This window comes from Lynx rufus, unplaced genomic scaffold, assembly GCF_022079265.1.
Source record: "Lynx rufus isolate CCGP_SWC_20201006 ecotype Redwood Valley unplaced genomic scaffold, mLynRuf1.p SCAF_1, whole genome shotgun sequence".
Taxonomy (NCBI): domain Eukaryota; kingdom Metazoa; phylum Chordata; class Mammalia; order Carnivora; family Felidae; genus Lynx; species Lynx rufus.
Window position 1 is genome coordinate 212,639,323 of NW_025814823.1, and position 12,429 is coordinate 212,651,751.

The 12,429-nt window shown below is 41.0% G+C and overlaps 1 protein-coding gene across 2 annotated transcripts in view; it reads left to right on the forward strand.

Moving 5' to 3' along the window:
• The window catches only part of ADAMTS12 (ADAM metallopeptidase with thrombospondin type 1 motif 12), a 325,780-nt gene that overhangs the window by 256,833 nt on the left and 56,518 nt on the right, over nucleotides 1-12,429 (forward strand). For both annotated transcript variants that reach the window (XM_047074156.1, XM_047074167.1), the window contains 3 exons: nucleotides 3,048-3,292; nucleotides 4,952-5,090; nucleotides 12,067-12,193. In XM_047074156.1, the coding sequence (XP_046930112.1) occupies nucleotides 3,048-3,292; nucleotides 4,952-5,090; nucleotides 12,067-12,193 (511 nt within the window). The remainder of the gene's footprint in view (nucleotides 1-3,047; nucleotides 3,293-4,951; nucleotides 5,091-12,066; nucleotides 12,194-12,429) is intronic.

Genomic DNA, 12,429 nt, shown 5'->3' on the forward strand with positions numbered 1-12,429 from the left:
TTATTAAAAATATGCTACTGGGTAAATTCTGTTTTGTGAATTGCAAAGAACAGTTGGATAAGGTGCACTTTAGCACCAATAATCCATTGTTATCTCTTCTAATGACGGTTTCAGAAGCGGGGCCGGTCTTCTGCCCCATCCTCAAAGGCCCCAAGTATTCTTTCAGCTCAAGGGACTCAGGACTCAGTGATAGGCTGGCTTCTCCAGGTGATCTCCATGGGCCCAGAGACTCCTTCTCTGAGGTCAAGATTACATTTTCCTACTTTCCCCATTTTCTCGGTATTACCCCAATACTGGTGCAAATGACTGATGTTTACTAGGGAGGGTGGGAGAAAGTGACTTTCTGAATGTATGTACTCACCATTCTTAGCACTTTGGAAAAAGTCTTATCAACCCTGAAAGCCTTCCTTTGATACAGAATAAATGTCTCAATAACTTTCCACCCTTACTTTTTAATATGATTCTTATTTCTGTAAAGAAGACCCTTGAGGATAAGATACTCAGGAATATTCTCTTTCTACCAACCACATTTTCTTATTAAAAACAATATATTAAGAATTGGTTAGCAAACCCTGGGTATAGGTGTATGTACTTTCTACCTAGGTGTGTGATGTGGATAGATTTCTTCTTTGTGTGGGAACCCGGGTTTCTCATTTGATAAACAGAAAGGTTTATAGCCATTCATTTCCATTTAAATGTCCATTAGTAGCAGATTGGTTAAACAAATGGGTTTACGTCATTTTTGCAGTTGTTGAAATGCTCAAAAAATATGGAAAGATATGTAAGGTATATTAAATTTAAAAAGCAGTGGTTGGAATAGTTCACATAGTATGATCCCACTTGTTTAAAAAATTATGTGTATATGTGCTTATACATGCAAAGAAAGATTTTGGAAGAGAATCCAGGAAACTTATTCACTGTAATTGTCCTTGAGACATAGGACTGGGGGTGACGGGAAATTGAACATTTTACTTTTCATTTTATATTCTTCTCAAGTATGGGCTTTTTTGTCATGTGCAAAGGAGTCTGGTGGAGATATTGTGGTTCTTTCTAACTCCAAGTTACCATATTTTTATCCTTTGGCCTTCCCCCAGATATTCTTTTGCAAAATACATCGTAGAAATGTGCATTACTTTTGCTCATGGCTAAATCGATCTCAGTTTACATCTTCTGTGAACTGCCTGTAGACTGTTTAGAAGCAGCACTTAGATTCACTGGAAGCTTTTATTTTAAATCTGATGTACCTCCCCTTTGAAGTTTGCAGAATCTGGATGACAAATATTTCTAAATTTGGAATTTTTTTCTTAAGTGGAAGATAAAAAAGCAAACTCCGGGATTTTTTTTTCATCTAGTTCCCATTGTTTTTTTTTGGGGGGGGGGGATTGTTTTGCTGTTTGTTGTAAACAAAGGAGAGAAGGTGATTGTCCTGCTATGTAATGGCAGTTGAGCTTTCTGCATGAGTTCTGCTCTGAGAAGGCAGGCAACATCCCAAGTCAGAAAGTGGCTGTGGGATGCAACACTCCAAAGGCATATCAGAAAATTGCAATAGCCTCACTTACATGTGATATATACGTTCCTAGAGCTACTTGTAAATTTGTAGTTTTAATCAGCTGTTTCAGGCAAGTATTGTGAGGGTCAAACGGAATTTAATAAGGTGCTACAAGACCTGCATTTTGGTCTTGCTGGATAGTAGCTGTCAGTTTGAAAAATGGGGCTGAGGTTGTGGCCTGAGCGTCTAAGCAAATTGTTCCTGCTGGCTTCCTAGGATTTTAGCTCCCAAGACCCCCTGCTACTTCAGCATTGATGGAGGGGGAGCAGTCAAGGTACTTTCAGGTGACAGAGATGCAGGTTTCCTTGGGGTCAAAAAACCTAGCGCATGTCCAGTGGAAAATGGCCAGGATGATCAGGGTCTTAAGACCAAATTTTGCATGGAAAGAAAGGTTAAAGGAACAAGAATGTTTCACTTAGAAAAGAGAAAAATGAATATCAGAGCCACCAACAATGTCAGACATCATCTATTCAATCCCCTTTATTGTGCAGATGACATTCAAGGAAGTTAAATAAGTGCATGAAAGTGATAAAACACATTCATGGTGATGCAGAAGCTAGGACTCAAGACGTTTGCATGCCATCCCCAAAGTTCATGTTCTTTCCGTTCTATCCCACTGATGGTTCTTAAGAAACACAAACAGGATAAATGCATAAAGTGCTTAGCATGGAGTCTGCCAAAGAGGGGAAACCATTATGTGTTAATTCCTTTTCTCCCCAGTATGTCCCCTGCCATGACTACCAGTATACAAGGATAAGACTGTAGCTAGAATTGATCATCATCTTTAAATGAATGCCTTCTGTGCTCTTTCAGGTCGGAGTAGAGCACATGAGAGTAGAACATAAGTTCATATTTCAGCATAACAAAAAAAAAATAAGAAAAAAAAACCCCTTTCTAATGAATAGAATTGTCCAGCAATATAAAAAGCTGTACTCAGAGCTGAGTTTCTCATCACAAGTTGTATTCAAGAGCACCAGGTGGCAAATCAATCCATGATTTCTCCTGGGATTCTATTAATGAATTTAAGCTATGATTAGATTACTTCTAAGAGTCTGTCTTTAACTTGGAGGCAATGAGGATGAATAAGCAGAAGGATGTATCCAATGTAATGTTGAAAAAGATTAATCTGATAGCAGCAACAAATGGGGGAGCAGAAATGCTGATGGGAAGCTAGTTAGGGCCTGTAAATATTTGAACTATCAACTTAAAATTACAGAAATGTCAATGCTGGGTCAACCACAAATACTTCATAGTCCAATCTGCATTTATTTCACCTCTTCTCATAAAACTGTGTATGTACTGAGTCATAGAGCCCCTGGAAATTCTACTCCTGGCCAAGCTCTTTAAAATTCCCCATGACTAGTGTATCTACTAATCCCAATGACCACCCAAAAGGAAGGCAAGGGCACTAAGTCATGGAGATGAATGATGGATCGGAAGCAGATTGTATTCAGCTAAGCTACTGTGCCTGTTCCGTTATTGTATCTTCTCTCCTTAGGTTATGTTGACATTGGACTGATTCCAAAAGGAGCAAGGGACATAAGGGTAATGGAGGTTGAAGGAGCTGGAAACTTTTTGGCCATCAGGAGTGAAGACCCCAAAAAATATTACCTCAATGGAGGATTTATTATCCAGTGGAATGGAAACTACAAGCTGGCAGGGACCATCTTCCAATATGACAGGAAAGGAGACCTGGAGAAACTGATGGCCACAGGTCCTACCAATGAGTCAGTGTGGATCCAGGTAATGCAGAGGGGAAGGCGCTGATGATATGTACATTAGTTAAGACATTTATGATGTTCTTTTCCAAGGTATTTGCTAGGGGACGTTAATTAAAAATACTTAAAATTTTTAGCAAGGAGCAGGGAGGGAAGCAAGATGTTACTTGTGCTGTTAATCCTTTATTGCCTAGAAATTTCTGAAGTCCCCATAATGAAATGATGGGGTCCCTAAAATCCTCTAACGGGAGTTTTGAGTTCAGTTTCCACTATGGTTGACCTAAGCTGTTTATTTGCAGGTGTTTCTCAGGTATAAAAAAAGATGCTGTCAATCTATGTCAGTGTGGCATGAATTTCCAAGTAGCTTTCCAGCAATGGTGATGGACTGACATGGTTTTTTCATATGTTATCATGTGCTTGTCCTCAGACAAGATGTTTGACTTTGTGAAACTCTTGGGGGAGAATGGAGTTAGAATGTAGTATGTCTCCTTGAAGGCACAAGTGGGTGTTGTGAGAGTTGAATAAGTAAATTGTCTTTCGTGTTGGCAAGGAACTATAGAAAAGGAGTGGATTATATCAGTAGAGACAAGGCAAGTTGGGGATTACAGATGGCCCAAGAGAAAGTCAGATATAATCATATTCAGAAGTTAGGAGGTAATTGCAGAGCCAGAGATCAGAGCACTCATAAAAGCTGGAGGTCAAGGCTTGACAGCTATGATTCATGAATGTCTTGAGACCTGAAATCTTACCTGCCTACATGGCAAAGGATTTACATACGGGAACCCCAATCCCATGGAGCAACCAATCCACCAATTTTAAATATGTGGTAAGTAGAGTACCTGCAGGAGAGGGAAGTGGGGGGGGGGGTCCCAAGAATGGTATGCCTTGCCTAAAGCCCATGACCATTTTTATTGCAGAACTATATGCTTTAAAGGAATTAACTCACCTGAGAGCTAGAGAATAGCATCATAAGGCAACAGCAACAACAATAATAAAAATTAATGTTTATTGAATGCTAACTACATATGAGGCACTATTCTATTCATATCTTTTTTTTAAGATTTTATTTTTAATCTGTACACCCAACGTGGGTCTTGAACTTACAACCTGAGATCAAGAGTTGCATGCTGTCCTGACTGAGCCTACCCAACGCCCTATATTCTACTCATATCCAGTTATGTTACATTTATTTACTTATTCGACTCTCACAACATCCCTATTAGTCATGCTATTATTATCCTCACTTTGTAAATAGGGGAAACTAAGGCACAAAGATATTAAGTAACTTACCTGTAATCACAAAGTTATTAAGTACACAAGGGTGCAAGGTGACCTACCAGTCTATTGTTGGAAAAGACACTATCCCCATTCCCTCAGAGAAATTTCCATAAGATTAAATCTCCATGGGAATTCAGCCAAGAAATAATCAAATGGAGATTAGATAGAGATAGATAAAGGTATAGATGTAGGTAGATATAGATATAGATATAGATATAGATATAGATATAGATAGATGTGTAGGTGGAAGTAGAGGTGGAGATATATTCATTTATTGGCGTTTGCTCCAATGCATGTCTTCATAATTACTTTAAGATGATGGACATTCTGTAGCGTTTGTTATTATAGCACTGTGTTTTGTAATATAAAGTCACGACAGTGATGTCAACCCTCTATTGCCTTTTAGCTTCTGTTCCAGGTGACTAACCCTGGCATCAAATATGAGTATACAATCCGGAAAGACGGCCTTGACAATGACGTGGAAAAACTGGTGTACTTCTGGCAGTATGGCCACTGGACAGAGTGCAGCGTAACATGTGGGACAGGTGAGAGACAGCTGCTGTGTCTCTGCATCCGTGTCAGCTTCACATTGGGCCACGGAGGCAGTCTGAGCCAGTGGTTCATACTCTGTACCTATAGGTCTGCAGGGTTCCACAAACATGGCCCGAGGCCTCTCTGAGAGTGAATATGCTGGCCATGGTCTAAAGAGAGAGGCAGTTTTTCTTGTATCAGCTTTCTATACTGTTGTTCATGAAAGAGTTTGTTTGAAAAAAAGGTTACATGTCTTATTTTGTTTTGTTTTCAGAATTATTGAGATAAAAGTGACACATCATAACATTGTGTAAATTTACATCGTACCGGATGATTTGATACACGTACATATTGTGAAACGTTTACCACAATAAGGTCAGCCAACATATCCATCACTCCACAAAGTTACCTTTTTGTGTATGTGGTGAGAACATTTAATATCTGCTCTTTTGGCAACTTTCAGGCGTACAATACAGTATTACATGTGTTTTGCTTTTTTAATGTTTATTTATTGATATTTGAGAGAGAGAATGAATGCGTGCACAACCTGGAGAGGGTCAGAGAGAGAGGGAGAGGGAGAGAATCCCAAGCAGGCTCCACACTGTTAGCTCAGAGCCCAATGTGGGGCTCCATCCCACGAACCGTGAGATCATGACCTGAGCCGAAATCAAGAGTTGGGTGCCCCAGTATTACATGTATTTTAAAAAGCAAAACAGAAAGGCTTAAAAGCCTGGTTGAGGACCTGAAGTTCACAAAAGTCAAACACCCTGCGGGGCGCCTGGGTGGCTCAGTCAGTTAAGGGTTCTAGTCTTGATTTTGGCTCAGGTCATGATCTCATGACTTATGAGATCGAGCCCCAAATCGGGCACCACACTGAGCATGGAGCTTGCTTGGGATTCTCTCTCTCCCTCTCCCTCTGCCCTTCCCCCACTGTACTCTCTCTCTCTCTCTCAAAATAAATAAATGAACATTTAAACAACAACAGCAACAAAAGTCGAACACCCGGCTCAGAGGCATACTGTAAATGATGGGCAAATCCAAACCATAACAGGCTCTCCTGATTCCAACCTAGTGTTCTTTTTTCTGTCTCCAATTTACCACGTTTTCCTATCTACTAGGAGAGTGGTTTCCTCTCATAAAATTGAGCATTGGAGAGATCCCTTGCTGTCAAGTGTATCAGGACGGAATAAGTTCTGCCACCATAAGAAATCAAAATCTCAGGACTTCAACACAGGGAAGGTTTATTTCTAACCCATTGTAAGTCTGATGCAGATTGGGTGGCCCAGCTTCATCCTGCAACTAAGACATCTGACATGTGTGGCTTCCAGCATGCCCCACAGCAAACAGAAATGGAAGAGGCAGACTGGCTCTTATTAAGGGCCACGGCCTGGTGGTGACACAGATCATTTCTGCTCACCTTTCATTTCATCGGTTGGCCTTAGTCCTCTGAGTACAAGCTGGAAACTGTAAACAAGTGCACGGACATTTGTAGGGCATCCACTCTCTTGGCTGAAGGCTGGGTGAACTTCTCTAAGGTCTGGGGCGAGGGGGCGGGGAAGGGTATGTCAGGTACTTGGGACCCTTCACTCATTTGGGGGGCTTTAATAGTCCCGTATGAGGCCTCTGCCTCTCTTTTTTGGATCATGTCCAAGTCTGTTCTGGAACTTCCTGCCTTTAGCTTGTAACTACTGCCTTTAAAACTAGGGCAGCAATAAGGGGAAGTGCCAAATTCAGCGAGGTAGCCAAGAGAATGGAAGTGAAGGAGTGAATGGCCAGAAGAACACAGTCACCTACTCTGTGGGCCTCTCTCTTATATACTCTGTCTCGTCACCATTCCTTCACTCGCTCCTCCCTGTACCTGTGCCCCCTGCCCCAGGAAGCAGTCCTGGAAAGGGGTCCAGCAATGGACATTGAGTCACGCATTGTCAACCTAATCGACGATTCTTGTATTTCCAACTTCTCTCTTCCCCTCCTTCAGTACAGAAACCAAGGGTTAACTTTTAGAAATCGTAGGGATCATGTTCATTTCAAAATATGTGCTGTTTTGAAAATCCTAGTCCTCTGGAAATCCAGTCGGTCAAAGCTGTGATTTGTGGCACAGCCGTAAGTGGGGTTGGTGTCATACTGCTATCCCCAGTGCTACCCCTGGCATTTCCAGATGTCCTGCCCCACTGCCCAGGGGGCTGGGCTTGCCTAGAAGCAAAAGCAACATAAACAAAAAATAAGTTGGTGAAAAAGATTTCCTTGAGGAGCAGTTGTGAGGAAAATGAGGTCATGGGGACTATAGATACTAATACTTTTTCGAGTTCTCATCCCCATTTTTCTCTTCTTTAGGTGAAGTACAGGTTTAAGCTTTAAGCTGAAATCCATTGTCCCCGGACACCAAGGAGTGAAAGCTCAGCCAGTCCAGGCTGGGCAGAGGCCCCTCCACAAAACAGGAGAGCACCCACCCGCCCCTCTTTTCTGTTTCAACATGGGATGAATTCTTTGCATTATTACACATGCAATATTTCAGAGCACAGGAATACAAGATAAATGACTGATTTGTGCTGTGTTCGTAAAGATGAGATGCATCCTCTTGGCTAGGAAATGAGATTCCCTTACCAAATGTGCATCAGGCACTTGGTTCCAATACAGCCTGATCCTTCAGCAACACCTCGGCCTGCTTGGGCAAATGTCATTCTGGTTATTAAACCTTAACAGGAACTTTGAGGAAGCTGCCAGTGTCCATGTGCTCACCTGAATCTCAGTCACACTACCTATTTGAGCAACAGTGAGCTCTTGTTCTGGCAGAGAAGAAAGGCAACGTATCTACTCTCATGCTGTCAGACACAGAGGGTGAAATGCCAATATTCCCGTAGGACACACATTGCTAAATGTAAAGATGGAAGACCGCCTGAAACACTGAATCGGTCAACTGTGTATTTTTAGTTGCTTTGAGCTAAAACGTTCTATACTATAAAAGTAGGTTAAAAATATTAATGAAAAATTAGAAATAGAAAAAGTCACCACCCTGACACAATGCATTTTTCTACTTTTCTTTTTTTGCCTTTCTTTTTTTTGGTAAGTTTTCTTAACGTTTATTTATTATTGACAGACAGAGACAGAACATGAGCAGGGGAGGGATGGAGGAGAGGGAGACACAGACTCCGAAGCAGGCTCCAGGCTCTGAGCTGTCAGCACAGAGCGCGAGGCGGGGCTCAAACTCACAAACCGCAAGATCATGACCTGAGCCAAAGTTGGACACCCAAGTGACTGAGCCACCCAGGCGCCCCTTTTTTGCCTTTCAATATGCTTTTTTCTAGTTATAGATGTATATAGTTGTGTGCATATGGATGTGTTTATGTACGTATACACATGCTTTCACTTAATGCCATTAACATGGGTACCTTTCCAGGTCTTACTCAATCTTCGTAGCTGTCATTTTTTGGATACATTATGTTTCACTGGGAAGACAAAGCAAAATGTCTTTTAGCCAATTCCTTATTGATCATCATATTCTGATGATTTCATTAGTGTTAATTTGTAGATGGAACTTCTGGGTTCATAGAGCATAAATATTGGGGCTTCTGGGTGGCTCACTTGGTTGAGCATCCAACTTCGCCTCAGGTCATGATCTCACGGTTCGTGAGTTCGAGCCCCATGTCGGGCTCTGTGCTGACAGCTCAGAGCCTGGAGCCTGCTTTGGATTGATTCTGTGTCTCCCTCTCTGTCTGCCCCTTCCTGACTCACACTCTGTCTGTCTCTCTCTCTCAAAAATAAATAAATAAACATTAAAAAAAAGGAGCATAAATATTATGGCAATGTTAAGAAACTTATTACCAAATTGATTCCCATAGTAAAAGAGTTTGCAAACAGGTAGTAGCAATCATTTTGTTTTATTTTATTTTATTTTATTTTATTTTATTTGTCTTGTTTTGTTTTGTTTTTATTATTATTGTATTATTTTAGCTTTACACTTTTTCACTGGGAAGCATTATAAATCTCCTAGCAAAATGGAGAATGTAACAGCAAACTCTTGCATGCCAGACACTCAGTTTTCTCAGATTTTACCATTACTCATGCTTATTTCAATCTTCATTTTTAAAGAAAAGAAATTGCACAAATGCACATGATAAGCACTCCCTGACTCCTCTCCCTTTCCTTTTTCCCCAGAGTTAACCAGGGTCATGTAACCAGTATTTATTATCATGCATGTTGTTAAATACTCTTATTATACATGTGAATACTCATCCACATTAAAAAACATTGTTTCTTGGGCATTTAAGCTTATAAACAGTGTCATACTCTGTGTATAGTTCTCTATCTTGTTTTACTCAGTATTATGCTTCTGAGATAAGTCCACACTAATGAAAGTAGCTCTTTGTACATTCACCTGAAGGTCTGCATACCGTCCCACTGTGTGAATATACAATTATTTCTACATTACACTATTCTGCAGTCAGTTATAAACCTTTTTGTAGTGCCATAATGAACACCTTTCCTTAATAGCACTAAAGCTCAAAATAACCATGTACATTTAAGATATGTCCACATATCCTTGATAAAGCATGAGTATTACAAATAGGGACACACATTCCACTCTGACCCTGATGTGTGACTATAGGCTGATATCTAGATGACAATTCACTTCTTTGGAAAATCAGAATCAGATACTTCTTTGACCCTTTTAAAATTGCATTCGTCTTGGTACTAATCCATCTGACTTCGTCCACTGTAATTGTCAGGTAGGGTCAACCGAGTGAAGATACTGGTCTCTAACAATATCTGGAAGACTTTTTTAATATTTAGGACCATAAAAATAACAGAAACGTTGAGATGGATTTAAGCATATACTGTGGAACGAGGCTTATATAGTTCATCGTATGCATAAACACATAGTATTTATAAGATAAACGACAAGTGACATATAGTGATACATACACCATTAATTTCAATGGAGGAACTCTGACACATCATTATTAATTTTGCCCTACGCACCCCACAGTATCTGCCCGGCCAGTCTACGTTCATCACCACGCTGATCCACCAGACCAACCAGGCAATAGGGATTTTATGTTATGTTTTGTGTCCTTCTGCTACTGCTGGAGTCAGGAGCACGGAGCAATTTTTGCTATTCCTGCACAGAAACAAGCATTTTGGGAGGATGTTTCCAACCTCTGAGGGTCACCTGATGGTTTCCTTTTAGTTGTGATGTTAAGAATTTGCCAAACCACCCAAAGTTTCAATGAAACTTCTAAGCATCTAAGCTTTTCTTTTTTCTGCTCTATAACTGCAGGTACATGTTAGTGTTTCTGGCATCCACCATTTCAGTCTCTATCCACTCACATTGTCCAAGACTTCTCTACAGGTGTTTGTGTCTTTCCAAACAATGACTCGTTCCTTGTGCCACAGAAGTTCCTTTTGTAATGTTGCTTCCAGCTTTTGACAGTGTTTTATTTCTAGGACAAAAGAAGAATAAGACAGTCTTATCAGCTGAGAAAGCCTGAGTGTTTGAAAGGTTACTTATCTTCTTCAAAAGAAAAAAAATACTGTTTTAGTTAACAACAAAATACTGTTGATTCATTTAAAAGGATTCACTTACTGTATGACAACTCCTCTGACATTTTTAAATGATGAGATGTGATCACTGACATCTGAGTATGAAAGCCAGCCTGGGAGATTATGCTGGAACGGGGCGTGTGAAGCAGTGTGAGGTGGCAGATGGCAGGAGAACGAGCTCCAGTTTGGGTCCTGCCTGCTGTGTGTCTGTGGGGAAGTCCCTACATGTGCTAACGTGAGGAGGTGACCAGCTTATCAGTGTACTTGTGGCCTTTCCGATTCAAGAATTCTGTACACCAGCAAGCCCACTCAAGGCCTGGATGCCCTGAGAGTTCAGGGCACCAACCTGTGTGCACACTGATGGCTCTGTCCCCTGGTGGGGGGGGGGGGGCGGGGGGGTCGCAGTCTTGAGTCTTCTACCCCAGTATTTCACATCCAGCATTGAAGTGTTAGCCCTCTCAAGAGACATGATGACTCCCTTCTCACTATCCCTCCACCTCTCAATCTGTGACATGCTGGCCACTCCCCTCACTTCTCTTCGTAATGATGTCTTAGCAAAAGCTGTGGTCCCTTTCCTCTGTCAGCCTGTGGGACTTCACTGTGCCTCCATTTCATCTTTCACATACAAATAATGGTAGTGTTGACCTCACTGGATTGTTGTGAGGTTTGGGTTTCTGTCTACCAAAATAAATAATAAGTAATACATTTTACATATTATATATTTGTATATGTACATATATATTTGTTTATTTGTACACAAACACATACTGTTCTGAACAGCACCTGAGACAAGGCAGGTGCTACATGTGTTCACTATTATTATTTATCTAAAGCTAAACCCAGCCTACAGGTGTTCTTGGTCTGCCTACAGAACGTGCCACCCCCCCGTGTGCTTTTCTTACTCTCATTACCGACCTGGTCTCCGAAGGCAGCAGTATTATTAGTCCCTGTTCTCAAAGCTTCTACTTTAGAAACATGACCCCTCAAACTTTACAACATTCTTTTGAATTTTATTCCTGTCTTTCAGAGTTTACTAATAATATAAACATCCCTACCCGCTTTGTTCCTTTATTAAGCTAATAACAACTGTGTTATAATACCTGGCGATAATATCTGCTTTCGTTATTTAAGTCTCACTTTTTTTTATTTGGAATATATGTATTGGTCTTGTCTCCACAGTTACATTATAATCTGTATATGAGATTGTGTGTTAATCTACCTATATTATCTGTAGTCCTTCTCAAGCAAGATCTCTTCCACCCACTGTGAGCTGTAGCATGAGTGAAGTAGAGACTCCGTTCCCTATCCATACTTTGAAAGCCAGACACCTTATGGACAACTTTCCCATCAGTGATAAGCGTGGTCACTTGACATGACCAGGGGCCTCCCTGACACTAGGTATGTGGGCTCGGGATTTAACACGTGTGAACCTTTCTGCCCTGCCCCCAGGTATCCGCCGCCAGACTGCCCGTTGTGTGAAGAAGGACCACGGGATGGTGAAAGCTACCTTTTGTGACCCAGAAACACAGCCCAATGGGAGACAGAAGAAGTGCTATGAAAAGGACTGTCCACCCAGGTAACTACTGATAAAAGAGCTCTGTGTGTCTGATTTAACAGTAATCTAATGCTCAGTGATAAAGGAGGTTGGGAAGCTTTGTCATTAGAATAAATACAGAAAAACCTTTACAGGTGTCTGTGGCTATGCTGTTGGAGCCTGTGGCAACCTGTGAGTGAGGACATCTTCTCCCCATAGAGCAGTATTTCTTACAAAAATGTGTTCTGTGTTTTTTTATTTGGTAAGACTAAGTCTCA